The sequence below is a fragment of the Aulonocara sp. 'chitande type north' Nkhata Bay genome, linkage group LG1 (assembly GCF_057382095.1).
Source record: "Aulonocara sp. 'chitande type north' Nkhata Bay isolate Kocher_YH1m ecotype deep benthic linkage group LG1, A_spYH_male_GT1.1, whole genome shotgun sequence".
Lineage (NCBI taxonomy): Eukaryota > Metazoa > Chordata > Actinopteri > Cichliformes > Cichlidae > Aulonocara > Aulonocara sp. 'chitande type north' Nkhata Bay.
In genome coordinates, this window is record NC_141344.1 from 16,237,003 (window position 1) to 16,257,641 (window position 20,639).

General features: G+C 40.1%; 1 protein-coding gene and 1 long non-coding RNA gene across 2 annotated transcripts in view; one reads left to right on the top strand and one right to left on the bottom strand.

The window, feature by feature from the left end:
• The window catches only part of LOC147338873 (CUB and sushi domain-containing protein 1-like), a 451,030-nt gene that overhangs the window by 142,681 nt on the left and 287,710 nt on the right, over positions 1-20,639 (top strand). Inside the window, exon 3 of the mRNA XM_086285727.1 lies at positions 17,028-17,140. Coding sequence (XP_086141853.1) covers positions 17,028-17,140 — 113 coding nt within the window. The remainder of the gene's footprint in view (positions 1-17,027; positions 17,141-20,639) is intronic.
• Positions 2,459-14,140, bottom strand: LOC147338875 (uncharacterized). Its single transcript, XR_015130215.1, has 3 exons — positions 14,027-14,140; positions 2,675-2,881; positions 2,459-2,594 (listed from the first exon to the last, which is right to left on the bottom strand). It is a non-coding gene; the product is annotated as an uncharacterized LOC147338875 (long non-coding RNA).

The window sequence follows — 20,639 nt, forward strand, 5'->3', positions numbered from 1 at the left end:
CTTCCAGTCAGAGAATGTTGCATATAATTAAATTTTTGCTTGATGCATAAAGTTAAAAGATTAAAACTAATAAAACAAGTTTTAAAAAGGGACTTTTCCATTTGATTACATTTTGTATGATGGATTATGTAGAAAAAGTAGAATTGGGCTGAAAGATCTATCGCTTTATCACCTATTCAGGTTGTAAATCGTGTTTTTAAAAAGTAACTAAGTAACTAATTACTTTTGAAAATAAGTAATCAGTAAAGTAACGGGATTACTTTTTGGGGGAAGTAATCAGTAATTAGTTACTGATTACTTTTTTCAAGTAACTTGACCAACACTGGTGAGGGATGAGGGGTGGGGGTCTCCTAATTCTCACTTCCTCTCTCTAATCCACCCCTTTCTGTGCTCTTCTTCCTCCCCCCGCTCTCACTGTCTCAGAAGCATAGAGAATCAGTTTTAATGGTTTGTCAAATAGTGCCTTTCTCCCCCACAGTGGATCGGTGATGTGGTGTTTGTGTTAGCTGCGTGCGCCTCTATCTGTATGTATGTGTGTGTATTTTAAAGGGAAGCTTGGCCTACTTTAGCCCAGTGGTTTTCTCTGTTGATATTGCCCATAGCGCCGGATTATACGCTTTTCAATGTGGTCAAACACACACATTCACACTCATAAAACAATACACATGTGCATGCCGTACGCACACACAAAACAATGCAAATACACAGACACCGGAAATGACAAATATATGCATACAGGTTCGAGTTTGTTTAGACACAGGCCACGTAACCAGATACACATGCAAACACATATGTCCAGGTAGCGAGTCACGGATCACAATAAGTGTTTTTGTAGTTCCAGAATTGATAATAAACTATCAGGAAAGTGTCTATGTTGATTTAAATGTAATGTAGCTGCAGTTATTTAATGTTTTTCTAGACTTACTGACTCAAAATGTCCCAAGTCACATTTAAACACCAGCTAAGCCAAGCATAAGCACTTTATCTGATTCACAACCATAGTCAGTTTAGAGTCACCAACCCAAAATGCATGCTTTTGGAGTGTGGATGTAGGAATCCTACATAAGCACAGGAAGAAAATCTAAACTTCAAAGCATTCATCAAGATAGTCTGTGCCCAGTTAACTGAGATGGTCCCTGGGTCATTCTACCCTGCTTCCCCTGGTGTTACCCATGTACTGTCAAGCCTTCATTTGTGATGTTCCCGTTTAGTTATCTCCTGTATTAATTTGGTAGCTTATGTCCTGTGTGTTTAGTGTTCAGTTGTACTTTTCCCAACCTTACTTCCCCAATGAGTTTCAGCTGGGTTCCCCCCTGTTTCCAGTCTCCCTAACTACTTTGTCTCACTGGCTTTTGTAGTGTGACTCTGTTTTCATGGTCGTTGTTTCCTTGTAGCCTTCAATAAGAGGTAGTTTAGAGTTGATACGACACTAATTGCGCGTAGGTGTTTTAAAATAATGTTCTTAAATGTAAAAATTGAGAAGACTTGGAATATCTCACTATCTATACTATATACAGTAATATCATAAAAAGAATCTGGGGGAATCTCTGTGCGTAAAGGAAAAGGCTTAAAATCAGTAATGGATGCACATAATCTTCGGGCACTCAAGCAGAAATGCACTAAAAACTGGCATGATTCTGGAAATCACTGCATGAGGTCAAGAACACTTTCAGAAATCATTGTCTGTCAACCATCCACCAAGCTTAAAGCTCTGTCATGCAAAGAAACCGTGAACATGATCCCAAAATCCTGCCATCTTTTCTGGGCTGAAGCTCATGTAAAAAGTGTTGAGACAAAGACTAAAAAGGGATACTTGTGTGCATATGGCTTGTTATCGGCGATCAGAAGCCTGCATCCCTGAGTGCATTATTGCTAATAACACTGACAGCTCGTAAATCTGGAAAGTCAGCGTCAGTGCCAAAAAAGTATATATACAGATGACATCTCCTTACAGATTTCAGCAAGACAATGCTAATTCGCATACTGCATCTATTACAACAGCATGGCTTTGTAGTAGAAGAAGTAGAAGAGATCCAGACCTTTTACCAATTGAAAGCATTTGACACATAATGAAATTAAACTAAACAAAAAGACCCAGGACTAGTGAGCAGCTAGCGTCCCATGTCAAACAGTGCCTCATGTCCCAGACATCAAATTAGCCAATATTTTCATTAATATGACAAATTTTCTCAGTTTAACGTTTGACAGTCATTGTTATATTCTATTGTTAATAAAATATGACTTTATGAGATTAGCAAATCGTTGCATTCTGTTTTTAATACATTTTTTTTTTTAAACGCAGCCCAGCTCTTGTGGAATCGGGGTTGTACATATTCAACTTATTTTCATCTTTAACTTTCTTTTGTGTCACGTGGCCGGGTGGCCGGTACTGAACAGGACTCAGGTGCAGAAACCCAGAGCGGAGACAGCAGATGATGCAACAATTTATTAGGTTTAAGTGCAAGAGAAAAACGTGGCAAAGACAAAAAAACAACGAGACGTGGAGTCTTGGTGCGGCGTGGCCTGGGGAACGTGGCTATGGCGAGGGAATGAGGCCTGAGATGCAGAACGGAGCTGAGTGGGGAACAGTCACACTGAAGGAAGAGGATATAGGAGTTGGGTAGGTAGTGAAGGCAGCTCTGCAGTGGCCAGTTGTAAGAGCAGCAATTCTTACTTGCAGTTAGGGACCTGGAGTGTTGAGAGGGGGGTGATGAAGATCCAGGGGAGGCTGAGTGGCGTGGAAAAGCTGGCCTGAGATCCGGGGCTTCAGATGGAGTGTGATGGCAGGAGGGCAGGCAGGTGAGGCACAGAGAGATTTCCAGAATGATTACTAGGTATCCTGAGTCCAGAGGTGGAGTGTGAGCCAAGGTGGATACAGCAACTGTAGCACAAGAGAGTCGTGTTAACAGGATGAATCACAGCAAGAACTTAACGTATACGGCCTGTTACCAACATGTGTTGATGACAAACTGGCAGTGAATGAACATCAACGTGTGGTTTAAATCCCTCTGGCTTGATTGCCTGCAATAGGCTCCAGGTGTGCGGGAGCTGGAGTTGGCCCTGCCCAGGGGCGGATCCCAGGTCAGTTCAGGAGCCTTATGGAAATTCCAGCCACCCACCGCAGACCATGACATTTTGTCTTCAACTCTATCATGCATGTTTATGCATGTGACATCGTTTGTGTGATTTAACACATTTTTGTGCCAGTGCCCATGTTAGCACACTCAGTGAGCCTGCTAGTTTTGTATATTAATAATCGCTGTTTTGAGCCAAAGTTATTATTGGTTTGCAGTGTCTTAAATTCCTTTTTTGTTTGAGGCAACCCCATCTGGTGGCTGGAACAGAAACAAGGGCTACCTGGAGGGTGCAGCTGGAGCAATCCAAGCTGCTACAGATAGTGCTCCTGCTTTGTTTTATTCAGCTCCATAATTGGCATTTGCATGTGTTTCGGCTTAGTTTTGAACTTTGTATTTATTTGTATTTATTGTTTTCTTTTAAATTTGTACATTTTTGACATCAGCAAGTTTTTACTTGTAGAGGTTGGAGGTGCTCTGAGCTCGTCGTTCTCCCTGTCAGGATGATCCCACACCGTCTATTTGGCCCTCAAACTAGTTATGAGCAATCTCTTCGTGAGACTGTGAAATTTATGTGGAGTCATGGTTGAAGCACCTTATGCTGTGAGTGTGGATGTGTCTGATGCTTCTAGCAATATAACTCAAGTACAGCAGCTGTATGTGTTTTTATATGTGGCACTATGCCTAATCGTAATGATTGTACACCTGTAAGTATTTTGATTGATGGGTTCTTATAGCTGGACTGTGCTGTATTACAGAAAATGAAAAAAGATAGATTGGGTATACGAAGGTAGGGAAACAAAGGAGAGAAGTAACAGTCTGGAACAGAGAGACAAGAGGGGGAGAATCATGAGAGTTAAAAGAGAAATGTGAAAGGTTAAAGTCCAGTTTGAATGCATGTTTATGTATCCACCCTGTAGCTCTCTCCACATAAACCTATTTTTAGTTTTCAGTTCAGTTAACTCTGACTGCTGACAGTGACAAGGACTTTTTACTTGTACAGTAGCTCCACAGTATGTCGTTCACTCTGCCTTACTGACAGTTGGCAAGTCTCAGCAGATGTTCAGACCAAAATGTAATCCTCCTCAAAAAATGTGAAAGTACAGTGTGTTCTAATACTCCAACCAGAAAGATGATGAAAATGAATCAGGAAAGCTTGTTTGAGATAGGTCCGTGGTTTGAAATACTTGTCGGATAACAATTAGTGGGTATACTGTATACAATGAAATATATTAACTTAGATTTGGGGAAGGAATCCTCTCCCAAAGCCAATGCCAGTGGCCTGTTTTGCATTTTAAAAGAACGTAAGCTGGATCTGGTCTAAAGTTTAATGGGTTCTTCCTTTTATCAATTCTCATTTCTCCACCAGGTTTCATGGAATTCAGCTTTTTAGTTTTTATAGCTAGACAGACAGAATCAAAGAGCGCTGAAAAATGCCTCTGCTTTGACTCTACCTTGGTAGAGAAACAATGGAAACAATGTGAATAACTGAATTACCAGTCATTAAAAGTAATCCGGTTGATTGATTTGCCAGCACAGTACAAACAAGTTCAGGTCATGATTGTACCGGCATAGGCGATGGGTGGTTTAACAGCCCACTTTGTTAATTCCCCCATGACGAGTGTTAACGAGGAACAATATCTGCCTGGAAGTTAGGGTAAACGCACAGTACTGAATGATACCTACATTCATATTTTCTCTGTCTGCATCCTATACATAAGGCTCATCAACAACTGTCACTGAAACAGTCTCAGCAACAACAAAAACAAAGTGGTGATGTACTAAAGAACACACAAGAGTAATAAAAAATTCCATCTTTATTTAATCGGAAATTCAATCATTGTTCTTTTTTCTGTTTACTTAAATTTAGTCTTTCGTGACATGGATAAGCAGATTTGCCAAGAGACCCTATGTTTGGCACAAATCCATAACTTAAATTAACAACCTTCAACTCTTTATTTGTTTATTTGTTTGTTAAAGTGGCTCACATTACAGATGAAAAAGAGCCAAAGTTAGGCTTTGAGCCTGTTTTATTTTAACTTTTCGCCACTGCCACATTTCTTTTTACACTTTTTTCTCCTTTTTGTCCTTTTTTAGCAGCTCTTAAGCCTAGATTATTATCCGTTACAGACACAGGCAGCTGGACACCCGACCTCTGTACTGTAGTAGTCATTCCTGTCACACTTCTTGAAATGAACTCAAGGCCCACATGTGTAACTGCCGCATTGTAATGTAAATTCTGCATCATCACAAAAAACGTGCAGGCGCATTGTCTTCACTATCTGATGATGAAATTTACATCATTTGGACTCACAAATGCAGAAAGTAAAATCCAGGCTTCAGATGTCGGCTCCTGAATTAAAAAGAAAAGAAACACTGTTTAATAAGTAATATATATGTATACTTTAAAAATGTTTGATCAAACAGGGTTATGGACCTATTTTCTTCAGCATTTCTTTTTTAATCGGGACTATTTTGGTATAAACATAGTTTTTGTGCCTTTGATTTTAGCTGTATTTTGTTATGAAGGAACATCATATGGGGTATTTAGGAAAGAACATAATCCCAGTACCTCCTTTCTAAATAAGGATTTCTTGTAATGATTCTCATTTTCTCTGACAGCAAGTTTTCATTTTGTAAGTCACCATTTGTTGAGTTTTAAGCCAAAACAATAAGTCCTTCGTTGTTACGCAAAAAAAGACAATGCTGAGTGACAGATGCATTTTACGCAATGTTTATGACACAGCAACAATATATGAGGTTGAGGAGGTGCGAAGGGTGCAATGCACATTATGCCTCGATAGACTTGGAACCAAGGTTGTGTGTGTTTGTGTGAGTGAGACGGAGACAGAGAAATAGAAAGTACTTTAGTCTGAAGGACCTAGACCCTTGGCTAACAGCCAGAAGTCTGGATACCCATAAACCCTTGCTGATGCTGCTGATGCTAGGCAGAATAGGCTTTTCAAAAAAGCAGTCAAACCTCTGTGACCAGATTTAAACTTTATGTCCCTCCAGATGAAATCTAACAGTGAAATCCAGCATCTAGAGTTTGCTTGGTAAACCTCCACAACCCCAACATTATGTTCAAGTAAAACATTTTTTTTTATTGCAATTACTGGATGAAAAGTCTCTGCCAACAACACGACTTGCTTTAAAAGAATTTTTCACTTGAGTCAGAGTTAGTCGTTTTACGGTCCATTGACTAGATGTATTACCTTATCTTACCATCGAGAAGCAAATCAGTGCTTTTATCAAGTGGAACCACCTTTTAGAACCTCACTGTTTCAAGCTGATATTCACGTTCAATAAAACATCATGTTCCAAGAGCCCACTTGAAGCAAACAGTGACCCATGTTAAGACCAGATTCACAGTTAGAAAAACACTGGTCTACAACCCAGTGAGATGTGGCTGGGTGCCAGCTGCCTACTCACTGCTCCTGTTCCTTACCACAGCTTAGACAAATTGGTCCCTGTGGGATTTCGTGAAACTTTGTACCTATTGTGACCTAAAGTCATGGTGACTCCCCCCCCCCCCGAAAAAAAATTAAAGTAATTTGCATTTTTAATATAATTACAATATAATTGTAATAATTGGTGTGGATTGCAAGTCAAGGAAAATAAGGAAAAAACATATGGAGACAACATTTGTGGAATTCAAGGGGGAATTTAATTTGTACTTTAATTATGTGACACTGAGAAAGATATCTATCTATCTATCTATCTATCTATCTAGATAAATGATTTGCTCTGATAATTAAATCAATTTTCGAGGTAAATAGAGACATTTTGCTGATGTGCTTGTTGATGTTGTGCTTGATAAAAACCTTCCACTGCACAGTCATTAGTCACTGTGGTGTCAGGTGCATGTAATTTAACAATTTTGCTGTCGATTTGAAGTGGAAATTCTATAGTTGAACCATTGGTGGGATGGAAATGCATTGGTTGTTTTTGTTACATACCTGTGTACACATGGGCTAGCACAAAAGCACACAGACTAGACCGTCTGTGGTTGACAGACAGCTTGACAGACACTTTGGGATTTTCTAGGCTTCAGGCTCAAGTTTAAGGGAATTGCTCTGCAAGGTGTTGCTTGAGGACGCCAGAAAATCAGTAGGGTTCATACTCTCTTATTGCTTGCATAAAGCACCACCGATTGCCAAAGGGCCCTTTAGCAAGGCATACAACTCCTCAGAACACTGCAGCAGTGCTACAGTATACATCTGAACTGTGGCACAGCAGTATCTCAGCGGGTAACTTACACCGAAGATCTTTAATTTACCTTTAGAATAACATCTCTTTGTCTATTTCTTAATTTGATTAAGAAAATGTTTTCAGACCTGTGAAAACAAATATTTCTTGAAAACCAACTTTCTCTTCTCTTCTCCTCAAAAACAAGCAACAGAACAGCATTAAACATCTCAGGTATACTTTTAAGGGCCAGTGTTTAAAAGTAATGTTTTTTAAAAGATTGCTTAAGGCCAAAATAGCTACCCTTGAGTAGACTGTCAAACTATTCCATTGCCACGGGTCTAAATTAATCTAGCAAATTACATGTCCCTAAGTACAACTATATATCTTCATTAACAGTGTAACACATTATCTGTGGTTACATTCGATGACATTTATCATATTGTCCCAACAATGTCTTTGCTTGTAGTTTTGATCATGATTTCATGAGTTATAAGAATTCAGAATGATTACAGTAGTTTATTAAGTGTTACACACAGAGTAAAAAGGTCCATCTTGCCTTAGGCCAATCTCTATCATGCCTTCTCTCTCCCACTCACTTCAGATAAGAGGATTCCTGTTTTATTTATTTATTTTTCTTTACCAAAATTTCCCCAAAGTTCAAAATCCTGTTGCCAAGAATGTGTTCATCCATTGTTTCTAGATGCTACAGTGCTTTTTCATAGCATACTGTCTACAGTTTGTACAGGAAACTCTGCCAAGGCAGTAATTTACAACAGATCTTCTACCAACACCGTTTGCTTGCTCACCATGTTCCCTGCCATTTATCTCTGGCTGTTTTTATTAAAGAAAAATCTTCCACCCCTGGAAAAAAAATAAAGTGTCATTTTTTTAAACGTGTTCCCTTCTTTTTAAAGTTTTCTTCCGTTATCTGCTTACTGGTTATCCACTACGCTCTTAATCTGTCTTTATCAAACAAATCACTTCCTGTCTGTTCATTTACTGTGTGCTACGTTGTGTCACGGATAGACTGGTGCTCCATTTGACAATCTTGAAAAATGTTTCAAGGCCCAGAATTAGAGATTTAAACAAGTAAACACAAGGCATACATCTGTTGTACAAGTGTGTGGTGTATCCAGTGTTGGCAAGTGAAAGCCATATACTCTACAGTGACTGTGTAGTTTGCGTATATTTTCATAAATGCCAGAGCCTAAAGACAGATGAAAAGGGGGGGAAAAAGATAAGTTGAAAAGTTGGCCATCTTCGTCCATCAAAAGCAAGAACCTTATATGATATGAGTTGGACCTATCTACCCTTCAAGATCATTGCTATTCTGTCTGACCTCTTACTCCTGCATGTGTTCCACTTGAACACCTTTAGGACAGTCAGCGTAAATTGCAGTGCGTGCCGTTGTACACAGGCATAGAGAACACTGACAATGTGATTATGATGCATTGTTCTTATTTACAATACAAATCTCAGCATTTTGGAAACAGGCCTGTACAAGGTAGACTCAAATTGACTTAAAATCGGACACGGGACCTTTTGGTTTGTCATGTTGGAAACTCCTGAGTTTGGAGCCCTGCACTTTAAAATGATGATTATTGTTATCCACCTTCTCGGTCAGTGGTTTTAATGTTTTGGTCGATTGGTCTAAATCTGACTCCTCTATTTTTAATCATGGCTTGTACTTAAGCCATCGCTATTCTGCTTATTCATTCGCCGCATGACCGCAGCAACTTTACTCATGTGACTCATGTAGCATTTGAAAACCTTTATTCCCTGCTTGGTACTTCCTTGTGGGGAGTGATGAGGTCAGAGCATTGATGACAAACGTCAATGCTGTATATTTTTTTCATTCACATATAATCTATTCCACTTCAGTTGGCTGCCTGAAATACAGAGAGCTTCAGAAAGCTGTTTGAACAAACTCTAAAAGCTTAAAAGTTATTGAAATTTTCTGCTTGGTGGACCACTTGTAAGCCAAATTTACCAGAAGAGTGCAAGGACATGTGGTGAAACATTCACTCAGAGTCCCGATTTGAAAGTTTTCTTATTGGGTTAGTACTCTCATATATGCTAAGTTCACACACACAAAGAGAGGGACTGGGAAGGTAACCTGATGTTTTAAAAGATAAGTGGGGGGACATGTAAACACCAAAGTATTCAGTGGGTGTGCTATGTTTCGCTACTTGGTGCCCGATTTGGGTAGATAATAACAATTGGGCATACGATTAAATGTTCTTTGGAGACGCCCTAAAAGGTTGGTTCTGTTCATCTGGACGTAGCATTCCCACTGAAAACGCTACGTCCAGACGAACTGAATCAACCTTTTGGGATTTTCTTACCTGGATGACTGAGCATGCAACAAGACACTTGTTTGGAGACGGTTAGCTACAACAACAAATTAGTAAAGTGGCAATGGGACCAGGATGTCAAATAAATAGAGCATAGGTGTCAAACTCTGGCCCGCGAAGCCATACCAAATTACTATTAGAGCTGGCCTACTGGTATTATACAGCTAATATATATATTGTTTAGTATTAAGCTTTTCTTGTTCCATATTCAGTTTTCCAGAAAAACTTATTTGAGTCCATAAGAAAAGATTCATTCTTATATCTGGAGGAAGATTTTTTTTTTTCAATAAATATTAATGTTAGCCCGCGACTTTGTTCCAGTTTTGAATTTTGGCCCACTGCGTATTTGAGTTTGACACCCCTGAAATAGAGGATAGGAGGCTGTCACCACATATTCCTTCTTTGGCTTGTAGTAGACTGCAGGTGATTAGCAATGCTGTTCTGTCCTTCAACAAAACAAGAACTGCAATTCAATCAGACAGCATGATTTTTCATTTGTTCAGATTTCACAATTTTTTATGTTTCTAGAAAAGCTTTGCCAAGATTTTATGTGTCTCTAGATTTATTTTTGTTCAAATACAGAATATTGTCTTTTCCATGTTTTCCCTAAGTACAATGTGGAGGAGCTATCATAATGAAGTAATTTTGTGAATGCGCTGAGACTAATTTCCAATATGATGGCATGCTTTATTACCACACTACATCCAGTTTAAACACTTATCTTGGTGATTAGAAGAATATGTCATGATCAGAGATGCTAGCTATTTGATAGACTGGTCGGGCAGATACAGATGGACAGTTAGACAGATGGACGAAGAAGCAGAAAGGCACACAGGCAAAATGACTGGCTGGTTGGTTGGTTGACTGTAAAGACCAGCTGGCTGGAATCACTGAGTGGCTATCTGATTACATAAGCTGGTTGACTGGGTGAACAGTTGACTGACTGCATAAACAGTCAAATATTCCAAAAGCAGCTCACTTATTTTCATATAAATGTCAAACAGGCATAGCACCAGTGTGTTTGCCTGATTGAGAAAGTGAGAGAGAGAGCGCGAGAGAGATGGATGGGGACATGGAATCATGTTGGTCCATCAGTGCAGTGACAGCTAGACGATTACTGCTCGTTAATTGACCTACCGACTGACCAACAGTCTTATGTGTGCGTGTGTGTGCGCACATGTGAGTTTGCATCTGTCTCCTGGTCAATCCTCAATTTAAGAACAGAAATCACAGCTCTGTTTTACTCTTAGTGAAAGTTTGGACAGGGAAAAGGAATATTAATGATTGTGTCTGAGCATATTCACTATAATACAGTTTGCCTGAAGTTCATATTTTGGACTGCTTGTGATGATTTACAACATCTCATTTGTATACACCAAATACTAAAAAAGGCATATAACGCTGCTTTAATCACTTTCCAGTTTATTAAAAACCTGTTTTAGTTAAATATAGATCAAGGTTGATTCCACAGCTTGCTCCAAGCCCTTCTCAAACCTTTGCTGTTTTCATCCCCAGTTATTCCATAATGCATCCAGTACCTCTTTGATCAGTATGGAGCCATCCCCTCTCTAAATCGTTGACCAGTGGCTAAATTTAACCTTGGTCCAGAACTAAATGTCCTCGAGAGTTCATATGCCCATGAAATTAAAAATTCAGGAGGAAGGCAACCTCTTGATAATTAGTTATAGCCATTTTACTTTGTTCATGTCTTATTTGTTGAGTGGTGAAATATTAATGTGAGAATGCAAGTGTTGTCCCTTGTGGGCCACTAAGGTGATTTATTGTAGCCTGTGCACAGCTAATTCTCTTTCTGGTTCAGAAAAATAGAAAATGCACAGAAAATGCAGTACACGGGTTTTAAAAGTAGACACTACCACACTACCAACGAAAACATTTGGACACGTAGGCACATGATGTGCATTAGTTGACACTAGATCTCCTTACTCCTTGCTAACACAAATATAAGTATGCAAACATCTTAAAAGAAAGTGGATTTATCTGTATAATTTAATTACTTTATAAAAATAGTAAGCACAAGTAAATTTTGCTTCAATAAAACAAGATAAGCCATCAGAACAGTATAGAAAAGATTTATATAGAATAATGAACTAAAATTTCTTTCATTTAATCATAGCAATTGCAATATTACATTAACTTACAGCATCCTCTACTGGATTAAAATAGTTCACAGTTAATTAACCTAGCTACAGGCACTAAAATCCTTAGTCACAAGAAGCACATCAAATTCCAGATAAACCAACAATTAATAAAAGGTACGTTGCATAGACAGGAACAAATAATGGAGGTGTCAGACACTACTGTGGTAAGTTTAAAAAACATTTTTGTTTTTGTACTTTAAGGTGAAACAGTTTTTTCTTACTTCTCACTTCTTGTCTTACTACCCTCCTCCTGCCCCTCTCAGTATTGTCTTTCCTCCATTTTCTCTGTTTCCTTGCTTTCTTCCATCTCTCTCTCTGGTTGTTGCTTTCTGCATGCTCCCTTCATCTGTTATTGTCTGTCCTTTGTGTCCTTGCTCTGAGGCCAGAGAATTAGAATTATTCATTTTTCGCTGTTCTCTGTTTTCACTTTCCTCTCTTTTGCTCAGTAGTGTAAGTGAATTACTCCTTTTACTGCCTTTTTTTTGTCCATCTACCTTTTCCCCTTTTTTCTCTTTCCCTTTGTTAGTCGCATACTTTTTATGTATTGTTAAGAAAGTGTACTGAAATTGCATATTGGGTCAATCAAGCAATAATAGAAAAAAATACAAATTATAAAATGATGGGGTTGTGTGGGGTTATGACAGAAATCCTGTTTTAACCTATATATGTCTTATCAACATGCCAAGTTCGCCCAATGCTCTTATTTCCCCCCCCCCCAACATATATATATATATATATATATATATATATATATATACATACATATACATATATACATATATATATATACATATATATATATACATATACATATACATATATATATATATACATATACATATACACATATATATATATATATACATATATATATATATATATATATATATATATACATATATATATATATATATATATATATATATATATATATATATATATATATTAGGGGTGCAACGATACACAAAATTCACGGTTCGGTTCGGTTCGATACTTTGGTGTCACGGTTCGATATTTTTTCGATACAAAAAAAATGTTCATGCATTTTTAATTTGTCATTTATTAAAATTATAAATATATATTTTAACTCAAAAGTACAGTTTTTAAATTTAACCCTAACCCTTGTGCGTGTTTTTTATTTTGACAGCGAATGCGCACCTGCGGACCACTTATGTGCAGCCCTGGTTATTTAGCTCGTCATATTGCAGCCACAGAAATTATTTTGTCCATGAAACCATAAAGCTGCACTTTCTTTTTGCCTTATAGTCTGATTTGTCATAACTTCTCCGTTTTGTGGTAAGCTTTTCTTTGGCTGTCACTTCTTCACCCTGACCTGTCTTGTTTGGCTCAGCAGAACTGAAATGCTTTTACACACTCACTCACATAAGCTCAGCGATTCTCTGCGCGATCAACCTCTCACATGTTTAAGCTTGCTGCAGGAGATTTCACTTGTCATGTTTGCATAGTAAGCTAACGATTAATAAGACGATGTCAGAGGAATTGGTGCACAAATTATCATCACTCACAGATCAGTGCTGTCGCTCTCTATACACAGTTCGCACGATTGCAAAGTGAAAGCAAAAAAACAAGCGCAAATTCAAACGCAATTTCAATATGTCACATATTGACAGTGGCTCACAGATGCCAATGACATAATTACCCAGCTACATTTCTGAAAGAATGCAAAAGCATTGACATATATTTTTCCTTCCTACAATAGCCCGACGGGCAGGGTAGCCCGACTGAAAAAATCGCTAGCCCCAGGATGTCAGGCTAGCGATATTGCAAGCCCTGTATCTGATTGAGGAATCACTCATCTTTGGAAAAGAGAGTTTATTACAGAGAAATGTCTCTTTCCAAAATAAAAGCTATACTATCCGCTTCTTCTGGGCTATATTCTCAGCAGCATAAGGAGAATCATGTGCTAACAGCTGTCTAAATGACTCGGCTAAAGTTAGTAGCATGCTTGTTGTTTTTGTCTTTGCACTAGGATGATGTCGGCGTAAATGTGCAGTCATATTCGTTGTGTTCCCACTAGTGCTTTCAGGTTAATCTCGTTGAAATGACCTTAACACCACAACACGGCAAATCTCCGTTAACGAGCTACCGCCGATCGCCCCGTGCGTGGGGCTAGACGGCTAACACGTTAACGAGCTAACTGCGCTAACACACTAGTTCCCACCCATGTAATTGAGCATTGCATGGCACATCCAACATACTGTTTTACTTTAGTCCATGACGCGCTTACCTTCAGGGTCATACGTCACATGAAAACCAAAATAATTCCAAACGCCAGATCTGAATGAGGGTGGGGAGGTCCATGTTGCAAGGAGAGCTTAACTTCTGTCTCGCTAGCTTGCCCTGCGCTCTTCCTTCTGACTATGCTGTCTGTGTGGAGCACTCAGTGGATCTGCGCTCGACAGTGCAGCCTAGGCGGAGTAGTCGAACGCAGATTCACTGAGCGCTCAACACAGACAGCATCGTCAGAAGGAAAGTTGATAAAATAAATTACAAATGTTGTATTGTTCGATACATATGCGTACCGAACCGAAAGCACTGTATCGAACGGTTCAATATCGATACGAATATCGTTGCACCCCTAATATATATATATATATATATATATATATATATATATATATATATATATATATATATATATATATAATATTAGTATTATATTATATTATATTAGTAGGTTGGTGAATGCAAGCATTGCCTGCTATGTATAAGCACAAGGAACATATTAGCCCCTTAATATCAAAAGAGGTGCATTAGATGTCAGGAGCAGGAAGGCTAGAGAGTAAAACAGTTGGTTTGGGGCTTTTCAGCACTAACAACAAGTGAGCCGTAGAGACCAGAAGTTAAATCATATTTTAATTAAAGTTTCGTGGTGAAAAATATCCATTTATTTCAGTGGATGGAATCTTCAGAGTGTGAGAAGCAGACAAAAACCCTTTTCTTTCTTTAACCTTATACTGAGTGCACAGTTTTCACTCTATAGGCAACATTTTATAACCATTTGGAGAGCAACTTCTTTGGCACTCATGATTATTAAACCAGGTGCATACAAATTATTGTTTTTCTTTCATAAGTCGTTTCTTGAGAGTAGTGCTGAGTGAAATTTCTCACTATTTTTTTCCACTATAGTTACACAGAGTCCCATTGCTGTGGTAACCATAGATGCTTAACTGACAGGTGTGAACAACTGACATATATTCATTAGAAATTAATCACTCTAATTAGTAGATTTGTATTTTTCCTCTCTTTGATTGGTGGATGTGTTTTCACAGCCTGTCTCTCTCAGACAAGTATTTGAATGTGACTATAATACCTGGCCCAAAATAGACCTGCAACATTTTCAGTCTATCCAAACCAATTTTTCTATGTGTCAGTATCCCTGGCTGTCTGTATTTTTGAGTATGGATATATGGTACCGGGAAACGCAAACACATTTCTTTTCAGTCAGTCATCTTAAGTCAAGATCAGGTCACACTAGAGTTTAAAGGCAAATCATCACAGCTTCAAGTGTGTAAGCTGACATTCACAGTTTAAACCTGCTCTTCTATTCACACACATATGTAATAGTGGATTTAAAAAAAATAAAAACCTGACACTGACTTACAGAAGAGGACTAGATTTTCAAGCATCTGGTCACCCTGCCTTGGGTTTTCAAAATAAATACACTTATAGGAAATAAACTGGACTTTTTAAAGTGTTACGTTTTTAAAAAGTCACTAATTATCAAATGTTTTAATGTAATGACATTGCCAAAATATAAGAGCCCCTAATTAGTTTCAGAATTTCAGATGTTTGAAATGATCAGAATTTAAAAATAAACTTAACCCATGATTTATGTAAGTGTCATGGCAGGCAGGTTTTGGACCCAAAGGCAGGACTAATGCTGAATTCTAACATAATACAAAATAATGCAGGTGCAGACACAAGATAACTTCTAGGACAACTTCTACAATCTTCTAGGAGGCAAAACTGCGAGGGAGAACACGACCGAGAACAGAAGCAAAGTGAGGGTATAAGTACAAAAATGGAGATCAGGGCAGAGTGGAAACACCTGAGGAAACACAGCTGAGCTGATACTAACCAATGAGACAAGGGGAAGCAGAACTGAACCTAGCTCACGCGAGACAAGGGTCTATCAAGATAAAACGGAAAGTAATAAAGACTGGGACCAGGACTTAGACATACTAACATGACAGAACAAAACGGGACACAAAACACAAAGACAGGACACTGAGGGACCAGAACAACATGGGAGCATGAGAGGGGAGTCAGAAAGGGATACAAACACAGAGAAGAGACTAGGACAGGCTGGATATGAATGGAAACTAATATCATCATCAGAAAAGCATAGAAAAAACCTCAAAAGCACTAGGGAACAATAAAATACTTCAAAGAATGAGATATAGAACAGGAACATAAATCAAATCCCAAAAGAAATGAATCATGAGTCCACAACAAAAACTCGAAATGCTGGGTCAAAAACCAGCATTCATCTTTTTACCCTATTATTATCAACAGCTATTTGCCCCTAGCTTTTTTTTTTTTTTTAGCAACAATTCCTCTGTAGTCTTGTCTTTCACACTCTCCAGACGTGGCATAGTTTAGTTTTTTTAGTGCTGCTTAAAATTGCTTTGGCCAAAAATGTGTGTAGGAAAAACCCTGCATATTTCCTACACTGATTTTAGTCATTTCCTTTCAGTCAAATATATTTATGTTAACCTTGTAAAGAAGAATCTACAGGCATCCAGATATTTCTAACCTTATATCGCCTCTACTGGCTCTTTCATTATGACGAAGCAGTAGTTATATTCAGAACATACCATCCAAGATTAAAAGATCAAAGATAGTCTTTTACTGTGACCACCAAACTGTTCCAGTGAAGCGTATCCTGTCTGCAGTCACGTGTCGGTACTCATGACATGATCAGTTATCATGGCGGTTCTTTTGCTTTGTTGCAGATTCAGAGATTTTGTGGGAAAAGCCACAAACTACAAATTGCATTTCTTCAGCGTCAGAGAAAAAACAGGCAAATAGGAGCTCATGAAGAGACCTCGTTTCAGTGGGAACCTTTATTGTTTTATTCTTAATGATAACATCAACATAGCCATGTACTTACAGCTCCATGTTTCAGGTTTTCATAAACATTTGCCTAAAGGTTTGCCTCATTATTAATTTCCAGAAATGGGCTGTCTTGCTGATTCAATAATTTACTTTTTCCTCTTTTGCAGGTTGTCAGGATTCATGCTGCCCTCCCCTGTAGTCAGCAGTGGATCCATTTTGGCCTTGTGGTTTACCACAGATTTTGCTGTGAGTGCACAGGGTTTCAAAGCTGTGTATGAAGGTAAGAAAACGTGCCATTGTGTTCATGTGTATGAGTGGTCCTTTCAGAGATAACAGTGATAAATTGGAACCTGCATATTGTTGGTATGGTGCTGAAAATGTATTGTACTGTAAGATTTTCAAGAAAAGAATGTGTAAAAGTCCTTTTTGTTATACGATAGTTACAGGTCCTGTAACTTGTGTGTGTGCTGAGACTTTGACCATACTAATGGAGCTGAATGTAATGCTTAACACTTTGTTTGCTGTTGTTTTTGTTTAGAGGTTTTTCTATTTTATCAGTGATTAATCAAACATCTTCTCAGTGATGACCTGGTGTTTTGGATTAGAAAATAGAGCAGGAGAAATTATTTGGGTTTTTTTTAGTTTTCTTTTTTTGATGGAGTCAGTCAGGTGTGGCTGTTTGTAGCTCTAGAAATCAGGCAAGCAAACTCTCAGTTGATCAAGCACTTATAAGCATCCAACAAATTTGTGTACGATTAAGGTGAAGCTCCATAGATTAGCTATGCTTTTGATTTATGGGATTAACTGTTCATTTTCATAGTTCTGCATGACCGAACCTGGGCTTGCAGCCCAGAGCTGTTGTTTTGGCCATCAGTCGATTAGTTGGAACTACTTAAATACACCATACATTATATATGTATACAAATACTATATCCATGCATTCATTTTTCTTTATTGTGATTTCCACAATAAGAGTTGAATGTTCAGTTTTGATGTGTCTCTTATGTGTGTGTGTTTTGTACAAAAGACTGTTCCATGTCTGCGTGCCTGGTACGACACAAATCCTTAGCCTGACCTTTGGAAGATGTGCATACACACATGGAGTGCACACTTAAACATATACATATATATTTCATTACGTTTGTGTAACAGTTCATCTATGAATGATGAACTTTAAATATCAAAGACTAACTCAAGAGACAGGATCTTCACACTGACTCCAGTGTGTGAGTGCATGTTTGTTTCACGTAAATGTTATTCTCTGTGCACATCTTCTTCTTCTTTTTGCAGTGTGTCTGTGTGTGTTTCTAGATGTGTCCCATTCATGTGTTCATGTATATTGAAAGAAAACCCTTTCTTACCTTTGTTCCTTTTCCCATCTGTGGGGACCCTTAAGTGTGTTTATAGCCTCAGGATTGATTGGTAGTGCGTTTTTTAGAGACTGTGTGTAAATCCAAGCAAGACATGGCATTTATAAATAGTTTGGGTTGTCCTGTCTATAGTTGGGATTGTCTGTCATGTGACCTATCTATATCCGTACAGTATGTGCAAGCACTAGTACTGAACACATGATTTTTACAGCCTGTGCATTGCTGCAGAACCTCATGCTCTGTTCAAATAATACATTTACGTTCCTCCGTATTTTATCAATCAAAAAGCAGAAAGATGAAGAAAGTATATCTGAAAGGGGCAGTTGGCTTGCATTAGGTGTAATAATTTATTTGTTTCACAATTTCACTCTCTTTCGGTTTCCTGACAGCATAAGCAGACAAATATCGAAATGATAATTGTTTTGGGGGGAGCAATGGGAGCAGGACAGAAACAAAAAATGACCACAATAGCTGCAAATCATGCTAACAGTTACAAAAATATCGAAAAGAAAAAGTATAGTAAAAATTGGATTTTATCAATATATATATCTCAGAAGATCCAGAGATTTTGAGCCAAGTTACTGAAAGACAACATGAAGGGCAAAGTAAATTCTAATATAAAGATCAGGTATTAATCTGTTCCATTTCTTAAACTGCCTGACAATTTCAGAAAGAACTGGGAACAATCAGAACATGGGGTACCACCAGCATCCCCTGCCCCGGCAGCTGCTGGAGTGAGCGGTCGGTACGGTGAAAGTCTGTCCTGGTGCAACACCACCATGCACCCTGGGCCAGGCATGCGCATCCGGTACACCACTTCTGTTAGCCGGTCCACGACCTCCGCCGGCCCTTTCCAGTGGCTGCAGAGCTTGGCGGACACTCCTCTCTTGCAAACCGGGCAGTACACCCAAACCTTGTCACCAGGCACGGAAGCTCCCCCTCGGCACCTGGTGTCGTAGGCTCTTTTCTGTCGTACTCTGGCACTGGCCTGGGGCTGGCGGGTGTAGTCATGAACCACCTGCAGCCGCTCCCTCAGCCTCCTGTAGTAGTCCATCTCTGGCCCACCATCAATCCCTGGCTCGGGGAGACCCGAACACCAAATCTACGGGCGTCCGGAGCTCCCATCCGCTGCAGGCGTGCACTGGCTGGACTCCTGAACCGCAGTCCGATACGACCAAAGGACCAGGGGCAGATGTCGGTCCCAATCCCGCTGGTGGCGGCTGTTGAGAATGGCAAGCTGGGTGGCCAGCGTGCGGTTGAAGCGCTCGACCAAGCCATCGCTTTGCGGGTGGGGTGGGGTGGTTCGCGTCTTCTCCACCCCCAGCCGCCGACAGATCTCCCTAAAGATCTTCGATTCGAAGTTATGCCCCTGGTCACTGTGGAGCTCAGCCGGGACCCCAAAACGGGTGAACATCTCCTCCACCAGTTTCTCTGCCGTCGTGGTTGCACTCTGGTCTGGCACCGTGTAGGCCTCCGGCCACTTTGTGAAATAGTCCATGGCCACCAACACATACCTGTTCCCTGACTCGGTGACAGGGAAAGGCCCTAGGACGTCCACTCCCACTCACTCCATCAGGGCCCCAACCAGGTACTGCTGCAGTGGGGCAGTGGAGCGTTGAGTTGGGCCCTTCAGCTGCTGTGTGGTCAGTGGGAGCCATCCCCCTCCGCTGGCTGTGGCCTGAGCAGTAGCCACGCCCAGTGCCTCCTACTGCCGCTCCTACTGCCGCCGACAGTAGCGGCACTCGACAGCCATGCAGGGCCGTCTGGAGAGGGCATCAGCGTTGCCATGCTGTCGACCTGAGCCAAGTTAAAGATGCATGGTCAGTGCACAGGAGGAACCGGCAGCCGTGCAAGTATGGCCAGAAGTGCCGCACCGCCAGCACTATGGCGAGCGAGGTCTCTTTCGCCAACAGCTGGCACTTCGTAGGATTGAGTCGCAGCCCAGCTTGTCGGATGGTACTGAAGGCCTCGCTCAGGTGGGACAGTGCACTGCCGAAGTTGCCACGTGCACCAACAGGTTATCCAGGTACACAACGCAGTGGCTACAAGGGATGTTCACGAGCACCCTCTCCATCAGCCTCTCAAACATCGTTGGCATTGCAGAGCCCAAATGGCATGACCCTGAACTGCCACAGCCCCTGTCCGATGGTGAATGCAATCTTAGGCCTTGCTTCGGAGGCTAGCTCCACCTGCCAGTAACTGCTGCATAGGTCGAGGGAGCTGAACCAGCTGGAGCCGGTAATGTAATCCAGGGCCTCGTCGATCCGCGGAAGCACTGCACTGCACTGAGATGGCGAAAAATCCACGCAGAACCTCGGGCTGCCATCCTTCTTTCCCACCAGGACCACGGGTGCCGCCCATGGGCTGTTGGATGGCTCAAACACCCCAGCCGCAATCATCTCACAGATC